Source organism: Hipposideros armiger, unplaced genomic scaffold (assembly GCF_001890085.2).
Source record: "Hipposideros armiger isolate ML-2016 unplaced genomic scaffold, ASM189008v1 scaffold_377, whole genome shotgun sequence".
NCBI classification, from domain to species: domain Eukaryota; kingdom Metazoa; phylum Chordata; class Mammalia; order Chiroptera; family Hipposideridae; genus Hipposideros; species Hipposideros armiger.
In genome coordinates this window covers 1,507,241-1,523,682 of record NW_017731727.1, presented here as the reverse complement: position 1 = coordinate 1,523,682, position 16,442 = coordinate 1,507,241, and the positions used below count along the sequence as shown (strand labels likewise).

Below are 16,442 nucleotides of genomic sequence, written 5' to 3'. Positions count from 1 at the left end.
GAGCCGGTTCTAGGAGCCGCCGCGGCCGCCGCGTGAGGCTGCTGTCACGTGTTGTTTTGCCCGCCGAGCGCTCAGAGTGGAGTGGGCGGGGGCGCAGGCCCAGGCGGGAGGGGGCTGGGGCAGTCGGGCAGACAGGGGTTGACGGCCTCTTCCCCCAGCCCTCCCTTCCCGGAGCCCCCCTCCCCCTTGCTCACCTTAAAACCAACGTGCATCACCATGGCGAGTTGCTCCTTCGCTTGCGACCAAGCGACAAGGAGTCTGAGAGCTACACCAGCGGCGACAGCAGCAGCTCTAGCTGTGGTGGCGACCACCCCACTTCTTTCGTCAGGAACACCGACCGCACCCATTGGGACCGGGTCGTCTTGTCCGGGAGCCATGTGGCTCTCCACAGCCACTGGCTCCCGGTCAGATTCTGAGTCCGATGAGGAGGACCTCCCCGTCGGGGAGGAAGTCTGCAAACGGGGCTACCTGCGGAAGCAGAAGCATGGGCACAGGCGCTACTTCGTGCTCAAACTCGAGACCGCCGACGCCCCAGCTCGGCTGGAGTACTATGAAAATGCCAGGAAGTTCCGGCACAGTGTCCGCGCCGCGGCAGCTGCAGCCGCGGCGGCAGCCTCGGGCGCCGCGTTCCCCGCGCTCATTCCACCGCGGCGCGTGATCACCCTGTACCAGTGCTTCTCGGTGAGCCAGCGAGCCGACGCAAGGTACAGACATCTCATCGCCCTTTTCACCCAGGACGAGTACTTCGCTATGGTGGCCGAGAACGAGTCGGAGCAAGAGAGCTGGTACTTGCTGCTCAGCCGCCTCATCCTCGAGAGCAAACGCCGCCGCTGCGGCACGCCTGGCGCGCCGCTGGATGGAGGGCCGGCCGCGCTGGCGTCCGCAGCGGCGGCGGAGCCACCCTTCTACAAAGATGTGTGGCAGGTAATAGTCAAGCCCAGGGGGCTGGGGCATAGAAAAGAGCTGAGCGGCGTGTTCCGGCTCTGTCTTACCGACGAGGAGGTTGTGTTTGTGAGGCTGAACACCGAAGTGGCCAGCGTGGTCGTCCAGCTCCTGAGCATCCGTCGCTGCGGGCACTCGGAGCAGTACTTCTTCTTGGAAGTCGGCAGGTCCACGGTCATCGGTCCGGGGGAATTGTGGATGCAGGTCGATGACTGTGTGGTGGCCCAAAACATGCACGAGCTCTTTTTGGAGAAGATGAGAGCCTTGTGTGCAGACGAATACAGAGCCCGCTGCCGCAGCTACAGCATCAGCATTGGCGCCCACCTGTTAACCCTGCTGTCCACTAGGAGGCACCTGGACATGCTGCCTCTCGAGCCCAGCGGCTGGCTCAGAAGGTCCCGCTTTGAACAGTTTTGCCACCTCCGGGCCATCGGTGACGGGGAAGACGAGATGCGCCTCACCAGACGCTACGTAACACCCAGCGAGCCTGTGCCCCATTCCAGACGAGGAAGACTACACCTGCCCAGAGCGCGTAGGTCCAGGAGAGCGGTTTCAGTGCCAGCCAGCTTTCTTCGCAGCCAAGCACCCAGCCTGGTGCGTACCCCGCCCCCTGCAGAAGACCCCAGCCACAGAGCTTGCCTGTCTCCTGAAGCACCTGGTTCCGGCTCCTGCAACTCTAGGAATGAAAGCATTCCTCAGGGCCAAGAGGGCCAGGAAGGAAACGGAGGAGGTGACTACATGCCCATGGACAACTGGGGCTCAGGACATGGCCAGAGCTCAGGAGGGGGCCAGAGTTCAACTGGCCAAGGTTCCAGCAGCCAGAGCTCAGGAGGAAACCAGTGCTCAGGCAGGGGGCAGGACTCCGGAGGTGGCCAGGGCTCAGGGGGCCAGGGTGCAGGAGGAAGTCAGTGCTCAGGAGGTGGCCAGGGCACCGGAGGTGGGCGAGGCTCAGGCAGTGGCCAGGGAGCCGGTGGTGGTCACAGCTCAGGCAGTGGCCAGGGAGCTGGTGGAGGTCATGGCTCAGGCAGTGGCCAGGGACCAGGAGATGGCAATGGCTCAGGTGGTGGCAAAGACTCCAGATGGGGCAAAGGCTCAGGAAGTGGTAAAGGCTCCGATGGCAATGGTGAACGCAGGAAATCGCTGAAAAAAAGATCCTACTTTGGCAAATTAACTCAAAGCAAGCAACATCAAATGCCACCACCTCCACCTCCACCTCCGCCAGGTGGAGCAACTGGTGGAAAAGGGAAGCCTGGAGGAAGGTTCCGACTTTATTTTTGTGCTGACAGAGGAGCCACAAAAGAACACAAAGAAACCAAAGAAGTCAAAGATGCAGAGTCCTCAGATGGTGCAGCTGGGGGTCCCCCAAAAGCCAGAGCTTTTGATGAAGATGAGGATGACCCATACATGCCAATGAGGCCAGGGGTGGCTGCCCCTCTTGCAAGCTCCAGTGATTATATGCCGATGGCTCCTCAAAATGTTTCTTCTTCAAGAAACCTCCACTCTCGATCCCCTTTTGAAGATTCAAGAGGGTACATGATGATGTTTCCCAGAGTGAGCCCACCACCAGCCCCCAGTCCTCCAAAAGCATCCGATCCTGATAAAGAGGATGACTCTAAGGACAATGACAGTGACGGTGATTACATGTTTATGGCTCCTGGAGCCGGTGCAGTTCCAAAAAACCCCAGAAATCCTCAGGGCGACTCTTCCTCCAAAAGTTGGAGCTCCTACTTCTCTCTGCCAAATCCTTTTCGGAGCTCCCCGTTGGGACAGAGTGACCACAGTGAGTATGTACCAATGTTATCTGGAAAACTGGAGAAGGGCCCAGACAAAGAAACCCTGTCTATCGGGGGCCCCAAAGATGTAGCCTCAAAGCCTTCAGTTGAGGGCTCATTCTCAAGGCCTGGAGATGGGGGGTCACCTTCAAAGACTTCAGATGATGAGTCCCCCAAGAACAAGGCTAAGCGTCTTAACCGACTTTCTTTTATTGCAAAGGGAAATAAAATCAAGCCAATACCACAACAGCCCACATACGAGCAGAAAGAGGCTGATAGCTCTAGTGACTATGTCAATACTGACTTCACTGAAAGAAATAGCAATATGCTAGCCCCCTTTACTCAAGGACTGCCACATTCCTGGGGCATAGTTGCTGACCCCCGACAGTCGGCCTTTTCTCGTTATGTGAATGTTGAGTTCAGAGTGCCATTTCAAAATCTAGCAAACGACCTCTCAAACCTTTTAAGAGCTATTCCAGGTGCCAACCTCTTCTCTCTGGATGGTGCTAGGTGGCCACTTCTGCCTCTTCTTCCCAGTGCTACAGGGAGCAATGCTAATGAGGAAGAGTGTGACTACATTGATGTGATTTTCAACCCAGCAATGACACCAGCCGTGCCTTTTGCTGACAGGGCCATTCGCTACGATGCTGAAACAGGTCGCATCTATGTGGTCGACCCATTTTCTGAGTGCTGTATGGACATTTCTGTCTCCCCCAGCCGCTGCTCTGAACCACCACCTGTAGCTAGGCTGCTGCTGCAGGAAGAAGAGCTCGAGAGAAGACACCCACAAAGTCGCTCTCGAGGTTTCTTTGCCTCTGCCAGCGCCGCTGTCTCGGCTTTCCCAACCGACAGCCTGGACAGAGACCTCTATGCCTCCTTAGCCTCCGCTGCCGCTGCGGTCCTTGTGCCAACCTTTGCCGTGGGCCGGGCTTTAGCCATTGCCTCCGTCCTCGTTGTGGCCCCGGGCATTGGCGCAGCAGCCCTCGGCTTTGACGCCGCCATTGGATTTAACTCCGCCTCTGTCCGCTGTTTCCAACCTGTTACTAATGCTGCTGGTGCCGAAGCGGTAAGGGGTGCCCAGGTCGTTGCCGGTGCCTGGAATCCTAGAGCCCCAAACCCATCTTCGGACCTTGCCGGAGGTGAGAACCTGGCTGGCGGCGCTGCAGCTGCAGCTGCTACTCCCCCACCATCACCTGGCCGCTGGGTGCCGAGACCACCAGAGCGAGAAGATTCTGACGATGATGACGACGACACGTACGTGAGGATGGACTTTGCCAGACCTGACAACAAGAAATTCGACTCTCCCCAAAGAGGTTGGTAATTTTAGAATTTATTTCTCTGAATAATGGTCATTGCTTAATGAATTGATGTGCTAATATGTCTACAGTGTTAGGAAAAAGTAAGTTAGTATTTCATTAATTGGTGCCTATTTAGTTTTAATTATGCATGGAATACCTTCTGATCTTTGCAAGAACTTAAGTTTTAATCTAATAATAGTTTGTTTATCTGGAAAGAACCGATTATCACTTAAACATTGGCTCTATTTTTTTTTAGTGGTAGTTAAAACTTAAAGATATGTATTGTAGCATGAGGATGCAATCATATGTCTGTCCCTAACACTTAATGATTTATGCAAACAGGACACATTAAATTGAATCTCATCACCTCATTTTAAAATCAACAAGTAAAAGGTGCTTTTCTACAAATGCCCATATTTAATTGCAGGAATTTTAGTAAGAGCACAGAATATTAAGCAGTCACAGCCAACTGTTAGCATTTGGGGTAGGATGACTTCCCCTTCTGAAAATTACTTTTTAGAAAGCAGTCGTGGTCATGTTAGTTTGCTGTGATTTACCTAGAAAGCTAAGTTTCAATTTTTAGCGCGAATATCTGGAGGAAACAAAACATAAATAATCCAAAACAACAGGTGATTAAAAGAAGAGAGTATTGGGCTCTGGAATGTGTTTTTGTGTTGATTTGTTTTGTTTTTACACACAGGATAAGTTGCCAGAAACCTTGAGTGTTCCATTCCTCTGTCACTACTAGTGACAGCCAAATAAACTTCACTGTGACTCAATTTCCTTATGGAGCTCCCCCAAAAGAGGGTATGGTGATAACTTGATAATGGGTATGAATATTGTTTCAAAGGTTTAAAAAACATTTAAAATATCTAATTGGTGTGTCTTCTGGGAAATCCAGGAAAGCAAGATCATAAGGCTGGAGGAAGACCTGACTCCAGGGGCAACCTACCCTGGAACAGTGGAAGTTTTTTAAAGCGTTACTTTTCCAAAGGAAGAAATAAGGGAGAGTAGAAGCTGTCAGAGTTGTAAATAAGGCTTTGTGTAAATTTACTGTGTACATTGTGTGATGTTGTTATCAGTGTGTCTGGAGACATTCTCAAGAAATTATTTCAGAAGATGATGTCTCCATAATCTCAAGTGCCTTCACTCTTTAGTAGAATGTGCTGCTTTCCCAGTGAAGGGAAGGAATGGACACCAGCAGTTTTCATTCCAGTAGTCAGTTTAGTGAAAATTTTTGCTTTGCTTGCTTTGCGGAATGCCTTTGTGATTGGATCTCTGCCCACTGTGCTTGATCAGGCAGAACAAGTCGGGGACTGATCACAACAGTCACCTAACAAGCTTCCTATTTAGTGCAGGTGTAGCCTCCCACCCCCCTCTCCCCCTGCTTTAGAAAACTTGCCACACAAAAGCTCACATTTGCAGCACGGACACATTAAAGAGTGATCATTAAAAGGACAAAAGGATGCTTTGGCTTGTCAAAGGATTCCATTCAGATCTCCTTTAAATTGTGAGCTGAGTTGCCCCCACTCCCAACACGATCACCACTACTACCCAAACCTTGCATTTAAATATATATAATTCTATTTCCAAGAATTTAATTCATAATCAGCTTTTCAGGAACAGATCATTTTATTCTGTAAAGTACACCTGAAAATTGGTCTCAAGGTATTCTTTGAGCCTAAATGCTGAAGACACCATTTATGACATTGATGTAGGTTTTCCATAGCTGCCTGTGTCCCTGTGGTATCTTAGAAAGGACAAATTTTCAGAGAAGTTTGCCCTAACTTGCCAATACTCTTTGTTTTAGCAAATTAGTGAAATATTCTTATTCCCTAAATAGACCCTGACTTCCCAAGGATTATCCAGATCCAATTTTCATTATTTTAGCATATGTTACAGATTTATAAATAACTTCTATTGACTTTGTAGTTGCTTTAATGTTATCTAAATGTATTGTTCATTAAGGAAATTATTGAGTGACTACACAAGGAAGCTGTATCTCACCGGGAAGTGGGTGCTTAGGTTGAAACAAGAGATGTGGAAGCACTTTGGAACTTGAAAGCACTTCACAAAATATTTTTATTTTGTCATTGGATTAACACTGAAGTGAACATTGAACAGTTGAAACTAATGATTTACTTTCTTGCAAAAATGGTTGGTCTGGAGGATAATTCAGACGCATAATTTCCTGAGCTATATAAAAAGAAGGCGATATAGAAAGAACTCAGCAGGAAATTACTTTTGCTACTGTTTTAATGTAAATTGATATGGTAGAACGTTATCTGTGAAGTGTCAAGAACAGGCTGGATAATTCTGATGTGTTTTGACTATACAGCTATAGAATAATTTTCACCCATTTCTGATCTCTCTTCACTTTCCTATCAAACATTTTCATGCTATAAAACAGAAAATATGCTTTGACAAAGAACAACGGCACAGTCTTTATTAGTAGTTAGGCATCTCAAAGGGTAATTTTAATTCATGGCAAGTGCTTAGAACAGTGCCTGGCACACAGTAAGTGTTGTACATGAATTATTATACAACTATTATCATTGTTGTTACTGGTATTATTATTACCTTTAGAAACACAGCTAAACACAGTTCTTTGTTCTCAAAACCCACTTTTCTGTTAGTCTTTAGTTTCATTTTAAATGGTTTATATGGTTGTTCAGAGTTGGGATCTTTGTAGTTGGGATCTGTTTAGAACTTAATTGAAATGAAGTGAGATGATAAGGCAGTGAGAAAACTTTGTTCATGTAACGCAAAAATAATATGTGATCTCATTTACCCACAGTCACACTGCACAGAAGTACTTTAAAGCCATTTGTTGAAGACAATTAAAAATAAGCACCCAGAATTATAGCCCAGACTTGATCTTTTTATAAATGAAATAGTTTGAAAAGTGTGAAGTCTTCACATTTTATACACATGGGTTATAAACATTAGCATTTAGGAGGAGGAGAACGTAGTTTCTTATACAGGTTTAGTCTAACTCTTGACCCACATATGCCTTTTTGCCTTTTTTATTGCTGTATCTGATATATCTATAAAATACATAATTTTAAATGACTTAAGTGAAAAATTCACCGATTTTTCCATTCCACAAATAAGAGGATAAGGGTCAGCTTTAGGAGGGGTGTGAGATTTGGTCAGCCAAATTTGTAATGTTATGATAGCACTTGGTATTCAAAAGCAAGAAAATAAAATCTGTAGTAATTACCTTTTGAAAATTTAGACACTGTTATTAACATGAAGGAAGTGTAAGCTTCTTTTCAGTGTACTACTGCCATATCCTCTTGTTATAAATTAAAGGTGCTAAGAGCATATTGTTTTTGTTGTATTGGACCCATTATAAATTGCTAGAGTAAAATCTCCATATAGCAGAGATTCTCAATCACCATTGATGGGTCATTTATTTTAGGAAACATTCACTCCCCAAAACAAATTGGACAGTCAGTTGTTGTAGAGGTATGTGACCTATAACAATTAAAGAGGACTTCATTCAATTAAAGTTAACTAATTTGTATTCATTCTAAGAGTGATGCTTCCAGGGTAAAAATTTCTACTAGCAAAACATCTTCTTTAAATAAGGACTAGAATGAGCCTAGATTTTTTCTGTTGCAATAGATGAGGGTAACTAACCAGTATAGGGAGCAATAAGGAATATTGTGTGTGATTTAAAAGGGACTGTTGTTAAATTGTCAACTTGTTGACTGAGGTAATGTTTTACAGTTGCATACTGCCTTATAATTTGCAAAGCACATTCACATTCATTATCTTATTGGGGGACAGAAGGAACTGGAACTGAAGTCGGTGTTAAGAATGTCCCTGTAGATAGAAAAGACAGTCTGGGGAATATAATCAATAATATTGTAAATATTTTTTAGGGGGCCAGATGGACTCATGTCTTGCTAGGGAGACCACTTCATAGTCAGTGTAGAGGCCTGACCACCACACTGCATTTCTGAAGCTGATGTTGAATAATATTGTATGTCAACTATAATTATATACATATAGTCATGGGACGTGGAGTAGAGTGTGGGAATGGAGTCAATGGAAATGTAATAGATAAGCATGATATTGGGGGTGTGAGGGCAGTAGATGGGGGAGGGGAGTTGTTTATGTGCGAAGGGTGAAAAGGATAACTATTGCATTGTTCTGTACACCTGAAACTAATAATAAAAAATAAAAAATACAAAAATAAATAAATTTTTAAAAAAAGAATGTCCCTGTAATCGAAGAGGTAAGTGGCAGAGCTGAAACTCAAACCCATATGTCTGATTTCAAGTCCAGTGCTCCGCCCAGCACACCACACTGCCCTTTATTCATGTATTCGATCTGATCTTTTCTGATTGATGAAAGATTATTATATAGGCAAAGATTGGGGAAATGTTCAAGTTTTCTTGAATTTGATAGGAGCAAAATTTGTTGTAAGTAATTCCTTTACAGCATTATCACTTGTGAACCACCTGCCAGAGCTTGGGTAATTTTCATTACATTGAACTGTTTGCCATGACTCTCAGAATAAAATAATTAGATCTTTTCTGGAATTGAAGGTTTTAAATATGGTCTAGGGAGGAGTTTGCGTATCTTTACCTCCCAAACACAAATAGTGTGTGTATCTGTTTGGATCCCATGGAAACATTTAAAGGAAGAAAAGTAAAATGAAGATTAATTCATTCAGTAAACTTCCATTAATGGTCATTTCCTTAACTGAAGTTGGGTATCTTTGGATTTCCTAATAATCCACTGACATTTGCCAGTTATAGCAAGTCTTTTAATTTCATTTTTTCCATGTGTATAAAATCTGACATTCTAATCTACACCATCACAGTTGGCAAAACAGGATAAAGAGAGAAAGGTAGAAGATAAAGCGCTGTAGACATAGATGTTCTTTATTCAAAAATTAAACTTGCTTTTGGCAGTTAGGCAAATAGATTTTAGAAGCCTTGAAAATCAAGTCCTCTCCTTGGGACACAGAAATCCTTGTTTAAAATTAAATTAATTTTGTTTATCACCTTTTTAATGCTTTAAGACTATGTAAATGTAACCCAGACGTTTTATTGGCAGTATTTGAAAGTAGCTTTTGTAAAATGCTTAATTAAAGCCTGCAGTATATTTTGGCTAAGAGGTGATGCCAGGCTCTTGGATGGTGAGGATCGTTTTCTGGAAAACATTGCTTGGTTCTGAGTGAGAAACGAGAGATGAAAAAAAAACACCTTTTATAATAATGAAATGAATATATTACAATACACTCAGCTTTTACCACATTATCAAATTGCTAATTTTAAAGCTATTGATAAAATTGCCAAGGTAATGTGCTTGCCATATGAATTCCAAATATATTCTCTAACAATACTGCATTGGTTATTGGTTATGCAGGTACAGGTCTTACCTGTCCATCTTCTTTTGGAAATGTAGGCTGAACAATTGAGAACTAAGAATTTTTAAAGATATTTTTAAAATGTAGACATATATCCTATTTTAGATTTGCCTTTTTAAAAATAGTTCCTTAAAATTTATGGTCAAAGACTTAATTCTTTTTAGAATTAATAAAAAAAATATGTACTTAAATATTTATTTTGTGAAATGAGAAAGTTATTGCTGTTTTTTTCCCCTAGCTTCCTTACACCCCTTTCTTATTGGTTAGGGTTGCATTGGTTGTATTACGTCCTACCCTTATGTGCCCTTTGCTAAACCTGTGTCCCTGATTTCACGATAACATGCCTTTCATGGTGTCTCTCTGGTAGAAAAAAATAAGGGCCACTCTGGTGGGAGTCCCACCGGGCTTATGCAGGACTTACTCCGCCAGAAGTTGCTTGCTCCTAGTTCACAGCCTGCTTGTGACTTAGCTTACAGAAGCAGCCTTCTTTGCAGAACTTCCTTGCTCTGCAGGTCCAAGGCTGTGCTTCCTGCTCGACTCTTACTTGTTGGCACAGAGATAGCTGGGCCGGTTTAAAGCTATTTTCATGGTTGAACTGACCACAATATGTTTTGATGCTAGTCAGACCTTCTGGACTTACTGAATATCCAATTCCCCATAAATTGTAGTCACTTTAGCTAGTTTTCACAATTTATATAATTTGCCTCTGTATGACTACTAATTTCCTACTTGTAGACTTGAAACTTGGAATACCAATGAAGTCTCTATCTCTAAATTCATCTTGAAAATTATTCACATGCCACACACAAAGTGCCCTTGAAAGTCTCACCAATTAGTGTGATTTTTTAACTCCTGCTTTTTCATAAGTTGTGCCTCCATTCTTGAAGGCATACCAATGCTGTACTTACCCTCAGATCCCCACCCCTGAACCTCTGAAGGACTCCTTATTGTGGCTGAAGCTCTTCCCATAGTTTTCTTTCCACTGCCACCCTGACCCCAATTATTCCAGCAACTTGAGTTGAGAGGACACTCACTATTCCTATTGCTGTGGCCACAAGAGATATCTTACTGGAGTCCCAAATTGAAACTTCAAATATATCTTCCCACTGAAATGGTGTTGTAAGTGACAATTGGGCGTAGTCCATCTTGGTTCAGGAACTGAATAGGTTTAATATAGGCATGTGTAGACGAACCTATGAACCTACCCACCATTTATTTATAACATTGTTTCTATAGGGTAATTTATTCTGTGTTTCAACTATAAAAATGAGCACTGGAATATGTGTCTTTTGTAAATTGGAGATTGCCTATATTAGAATTCTAGTAACTTGAATTCTTTAAGTCTGCAGCAACTAGGCAGAAGGGTGAAGTGGCTCATGTGTGTGTTTGGAGGAAGTGGAGAAGCTGACCTGGGATGAAAATCCTGTAGCTGATCCACAAATAGTTTTTACCCAGACAATCAAGACTGGAATGAAGGTGCATAAGTGGTCCCAGCTACCGAAGTGCAGGTGTAAAAAAATTGAACTGACCTTTGAGGAGTTGGAAGTTTACAAGTGTCATCCATGTCCCTTCCAGATTATTTTGACTATTCTGTCACAAAACTGTTTCTACCACAGGGAGAGGCATATTTGATCTTCTGATCTATAAGGGAGACAATAGTCTGGTATGAGTGGCATTGGAAACACTAGCGCAGTTATTGCTAGTTTTCACCCTGGAAAGATAGCACGCAAGTTTTTAGCAAGTCTTAGAGAATATCCTCCTATCCATTTATTTACAGGGCACAGAAAAGTGCAATGATATGTTCTTGGGGGAAAACAAACTATATAAGTCAGAGGCAATGCTAAGCTAAATAATATAATTATATTATTATACATTCATCTTTGATGTATATGTATATGTTTCCATTTCTCTTCATTTCCTTCAGCTTGGTTTCCTTCAAATGCTTTATTTGGTTGCCCCTATTTGTGTGATCACCAATTGTTTGTATGGATAGCATGTGGCATAATAAACTGTGAGGAACTTTCAAAAGAACTTGAAAAAAAATTTTTGAGTTCTAGGAAAATTTGAATTGAAATGATAACTAAGGCAATGAGATTGGGGAGAGTGGAAAGAGAATGACAGAATAACTGGATATATTGTAATAATTTTGGCTTTTGCTGGGCAGGGGAACCATTTCTGTTTTGGACTTCAAACTGTAATAGATGCGTGTTTATGATTCATAGAAAGAGGTCTGGAATGCCCTGGAGAAACTGACTTCTTGGCTCACTTTACAAATTTCCAGGGATATTGAAGTCATGTGTGCCCTATTAGTACATTAGAGATTACTGTTCAGGTTTATATCATTATACAAATTGAAACAGAAAAGATTACTTCATTTGTTTTTGAGAAGAAAAAGATACCTGCAGGCTTTGGGGGCAGGAGTAGAAACGTGTTTTGACCCATCATATTCCACTGAGGTTTTCTCTCCTACAGAGAAGAATTACTTGAAGAGTATAACTCTCATTAAAAGGGGTGGACTTAACTTGTCATAAAAAGGTCTTCGATTAATCAGAAAGTAAGAATACCAATAAGGTAACAATTTATATCCTGTCAATATTAAGTGGAAATAATGAATCAGAAACTACCACATTATTAAAAGCATTGCCATTTACCTTTCAAGTGATGAAATGATATCAAAACGAGCAGAAGACAGAGCTAAGATATGATTGCCAGGCTTTTGATATTCATTTTACGGGCTGTTTCTAAATTGCTTTCCTTTGCCACATAGCAATCTTCTGAGTTACTTCCTTATTCTGTTCTTTGGAAAGTGATCAGTGAATGTAAACTTATTTTATTATTGGCCTAAGTAAAACACGATTATAAAGGTAAATCTGTGGCTCAAGTCCCATAATGCATTTCAAAAGCAAATTAAATTATTTTTGGATTATCTTGTTTTGGATAGCATTAGTTCTTTCTACTAGCATGGTTAATCAAAAGTTGACAACTATATTTGCTAAAGTAAACTTGAAATCACACCATTATTTGCTAGGTTTCAGTATGTCACCAAGGATTCACTTAACACTTTTGTAGGTGTTATAGGAAAGCAATTGAAATATGAATCAAATTTTTATTAGAGCCTCTGTCATTTAAGAAAAGTAAGGAAGAGAAACAACCAAAGTGTCCTTCAATAGATGATTCCATAAAGAAGATGTGGTATATATACACAATGGAATACTAGTCTACCATAAGAAAAGATGAAATGGTGACATTTGTGACAATATGGATGAATCTTGAGATTATTATGCTAAGCAAAATAAATCAGACAGAAAAAGCTGAGAACTATATGACTTCACTGATATGTGGAATATAAAACTGAAAGCAACAAAGAAACAAAAACTCATAGACATATACAATGGTTTAGTGGTTACCAGAAGGTAAGGGGTGGGTAGTAGATGAGGGTAAACGGGGACAAATATATGGTGATGGAAGGAGAACTGACTCTGGGTGGTGAACACACAATTGATATATAGATGATGTATTACAGAATTGTACACCTGAAACCTATGTAACTTTACTAACCATTGTTACCCCAATAAACTTTAATTAAAAAACAAGAAAGAAAAGAAAAGAAGAACAATAAAACAACTGAATGCTCCAAATATCAGGCTTAGTATAATGTTGATATAGTTATATGGAGCTTAATTTGTTTGTTTCTGGAAAAAATATCTATGAAATGTAGTGTATTATATAGGTTAGTAAGAAATCCCCTTTAAAGCACATGCAGTGTGCTTATGTGAGTATATATTTATGTTAAAACAAAGTAGCAAACTAAATTAGGTGATATACCTTTCAAACTTTAATTTTCTGTTAAAATATAGCTAGTTTCAAATGGGTTCAAGACCTCTTGAAAATTTACGTAATGTGCTATATATCTTAAATATTTTAAATGCTTGTTCATTTTCTAGGAATAACATCTTTCATTACATTCTCAAGGAATTCCCTAACAGCAACAAAAACAAAAAGTTGATATATTACATAAATAGAACAAGGATTAAATCTTCCAACTTCTTTCTGTTTTATCTACTAAGCTTTGGATCTATTTATGAAAAATTACTGTGCATAAGAAAATGCCAAGGTTTAATAACCATCTGAATAACGTGTTTACATTTTCATGGGTTTCACTAGAATAAATGACTCTCAAGATGCTGTGTTCTCAACTGCTACCCGCTGCAATCCATTTTAGGATATATATTTGATAAAACATGGGTCATATTAACAGTAATAAAATTACTGCACATTGTATAAAATAATCCATTGGATTATTATTTGTATCAAGAACTTTATTTTATAGTTTGTAATTAAAAATACTTTCCTTTAAAAAAAAACAAAAAAAATATAGCTGATAATATATGCAAAATTCTATGATGCTACTCTAGTGTAATTTTGCAGCCTATAATTGAATTGCCAATGTGCACTCTCATGGGTAACCTATGGCTATCACAGATACCTTTTATCCTTTGTAAACTTGATGAATCTGGGAATCTACAATTTCCTAAGCCTACTGCTGACAGAAAAGCTTCCTAACATTACTAACCCAGGGTGTTTATTTTTGTAAACCTTTTAGTGTGGCGGAATGACCCTATACAACGAATTATGACTAATAACCACAAATAGGTGGAAGGGAAATGGAGACCTTTGGTGCTTCATGCAGCTTCAAGTCTGTTACATGTTTAAAACCTCTGATGAAAAAATGAATAGTCAAAGTGAAAAATGAATTGGTTCAATACAAAAGCATTTAGTCAAAGCCTACTCTGGAGGATGCTTTCCGTGGATTCTGTTAGGTTGGCTATAATGAAATAGAGCATGTACTTAGGTCTTAAAGTGACACTAGCATCCTGTAATAAAGTTGCTGACCTTATATCCCACCTCTCTTCCAGCCCAGCACCCTCTTCACTGTTTCAGATCCCCTTCCTGTGCCCCACTCCTGATTATGTACCCTCACAATTAGCAGAAGTCCAAGAGAGTACTACCAGAACTTTTTGTTAGACAGAAGTGGATTTCAATCAAATCTCCTTTGCAAGTATGACTTTGCTCTTTGAGAAGAAATTCAGCGATTGACTCTGGAAACTCTCACCGAGGCTGTGCTTAAACCCTTTGACATGTGCTAATAATTTGGTGAAGGCATAATCAAGGATGTAGGTGAAGAAAAACATTGTCTTTTTCTGCCCAATGCCTGGCTCACTTGCTGGCCCAACTGGTAGGAAGTAGAAGAGTGCGTGTACGTGCAAAGCTGCTACCCACCAGCTATGTCAGGGTGGCAGCCTGTGGGCAAAAGGAGTAACTGCACTTGTGTCTTCGCTGGGCTTGTGCTGGTGTTTGTCACTGGCAGCTGGCAGAGTTAGGCACATCCATGCCAAGGCAGTCTCCTCCACATGGCTCTCAGAAACTTCTAGTTCAATTTGGGTTTGGTTTTGTTTTCCTTTGGAACAGGGTGGGGGTGAAAGCGCTTCACACTTGACTTCTGCAAGTAACTTTTTTCTTTTGTCCTGTCTTTTTGCTAGAGTGATTACATTGCCACAAAAACACCTTTTAGAAGAAAAAGGATGCTTATGAAATATCATCTTTGTCTACTCCAGATATGCCTAAAAGAAAGAAAATTCAGAGGTTTCTGAATGGAAAGCAACCTGAATTTCTAAAAGCTTTCAAGTGGATGCTGGCAGTTAAATGATCGTAGCACAGATCATCCATACTGCTGCCTTATGGATCCAGTGATTGTGAATTAAGAAATTTACACTGTACTTTGTTTTTGTTTTCTGGTTTCCCTCCCCAGTCTGTCTCTTTGAAAGGAAACGAGTACTATAAAAGTGAGCATCCCATAACTCTTACCCTCTTTACAAAACTGTTATTTGCATATGTGTAAATGTAGCCAATATCAGTTTCACTGATGTGTAATAGATTTAGTTTTGAAGTTGAAAATTCTTTGAACAAGAGTGGAGAAAGAAAAGGTATGTTCATGAGAAGGTAGGTATGATCTGGAATCTTTTTCTCTGAGTAGTACATATCAAAACATTTCTAGATCAAGGAATTAAATGTCAACTGAACTGATACCTTGATGGGACGTTTCTAATATTTTAAAGGCAAGACCAAAGGACAGATTATCTCAGTTTTTGCTTGTTAGCAAAACTGCAACATTCTGTCCAGCTTAAATATCAGCTGAATTGATATCTTGGTTGAGCATTTCCAACATATGAAAGGCAGAACCGAGGAACAGATTATCTAGGTGTTCATGTCCAACACTGTGATGTTCTGCTTGCAAATCAATTGAGCATTTCCAAGATCGCTATTTTTTTTATTTTGAAACCTACATTTTCCCCCTAAAAGAAGCAAAGTTCTTCAGAAGTCTCCCCACAAAGCCCCTCTCTGGGCCTCCCCCCTTTCACCGTCCATTCTCCCTTTCTTTCTGGCTCTGTCCTTGACACAAACTCTCCCCTCTATGCCCAAGGCTCCTATAAATAGATCAGTTTCCCGTATTCAAGAAATTAGTGTGTACGTATCAATGATTGTTCTGACTAAAACTTAAACCAAAAAGAGCCTCTTATAAGGCCTTGTTTCCCTTTGGACAATGAGCCTATGTAAGATGTACCAAATTAAAAAACAAAAATCAGAGCAAGCCTCCACTCCCTCTTGTTTTTGCTTGCTTCTGATGGAAACTGAATTAAGATTTTAGGAACCTGGACCTTTGAGAATATGACAATAACAGGTGGTGATCACAGAGGATAGAAACAAAGGTCTTGAAGCTTGCTCAGAGCTTTGTTATGTGGTGGCACACAATTCATTATTTGTACCATCACTGGCAAACCTCATCATCTCACAGATGGGTATGAATGTCTGTAGAAGTGTATGAGTGCTAGTGTGTGTGCGCGCACATGTTTGTGTGTATGCACACCTTTGTGTACCTGTGTCCAAGTGATTGTAGATGTACCTGTTGTGTGTAACCCTGTCTAAAAAATTGCTTTGCATTTAATGTGCAACTTTGAAGTAGTGTAATATTTACCTAAACTTTTT

General features: G+C 41.3%; 1 protein-coding gene across 1 annotated transcript; it reads left to right on the top strand.

Annotated features, from left to right (window-relative positions):
- Positions 1–216: 216 nt before the first annotated feature.
- Positions 217–15,011, top strand: IRS4 (insulin receptor substrate 4). Its single transcript, XM_019662437.1, has 2 exons — positions 217–4,027; positions 14,939–15,011. Exons 1-2 carry the CDS (start codon positions 217–219, stop codon positions 14,941–14,943), a joined length of 3,816 nt encoding a protein of 1,271 aa, XP_019517982.1. The 3' UTR covers positions 14,944–15,011.
- Positions 15,012–16,442: the final 1,431 nt, after the last annotated feature.

What these genes read in the sequence shown, in the direction of transcription:
- IRS4 (XM_019662437.1), top strand. Translation starts at nt 217, where the DNA reads ATGGCGAGTTGCTCCTTCGCTTGCGACCAAGCGACAAGGAGTCTGAGA.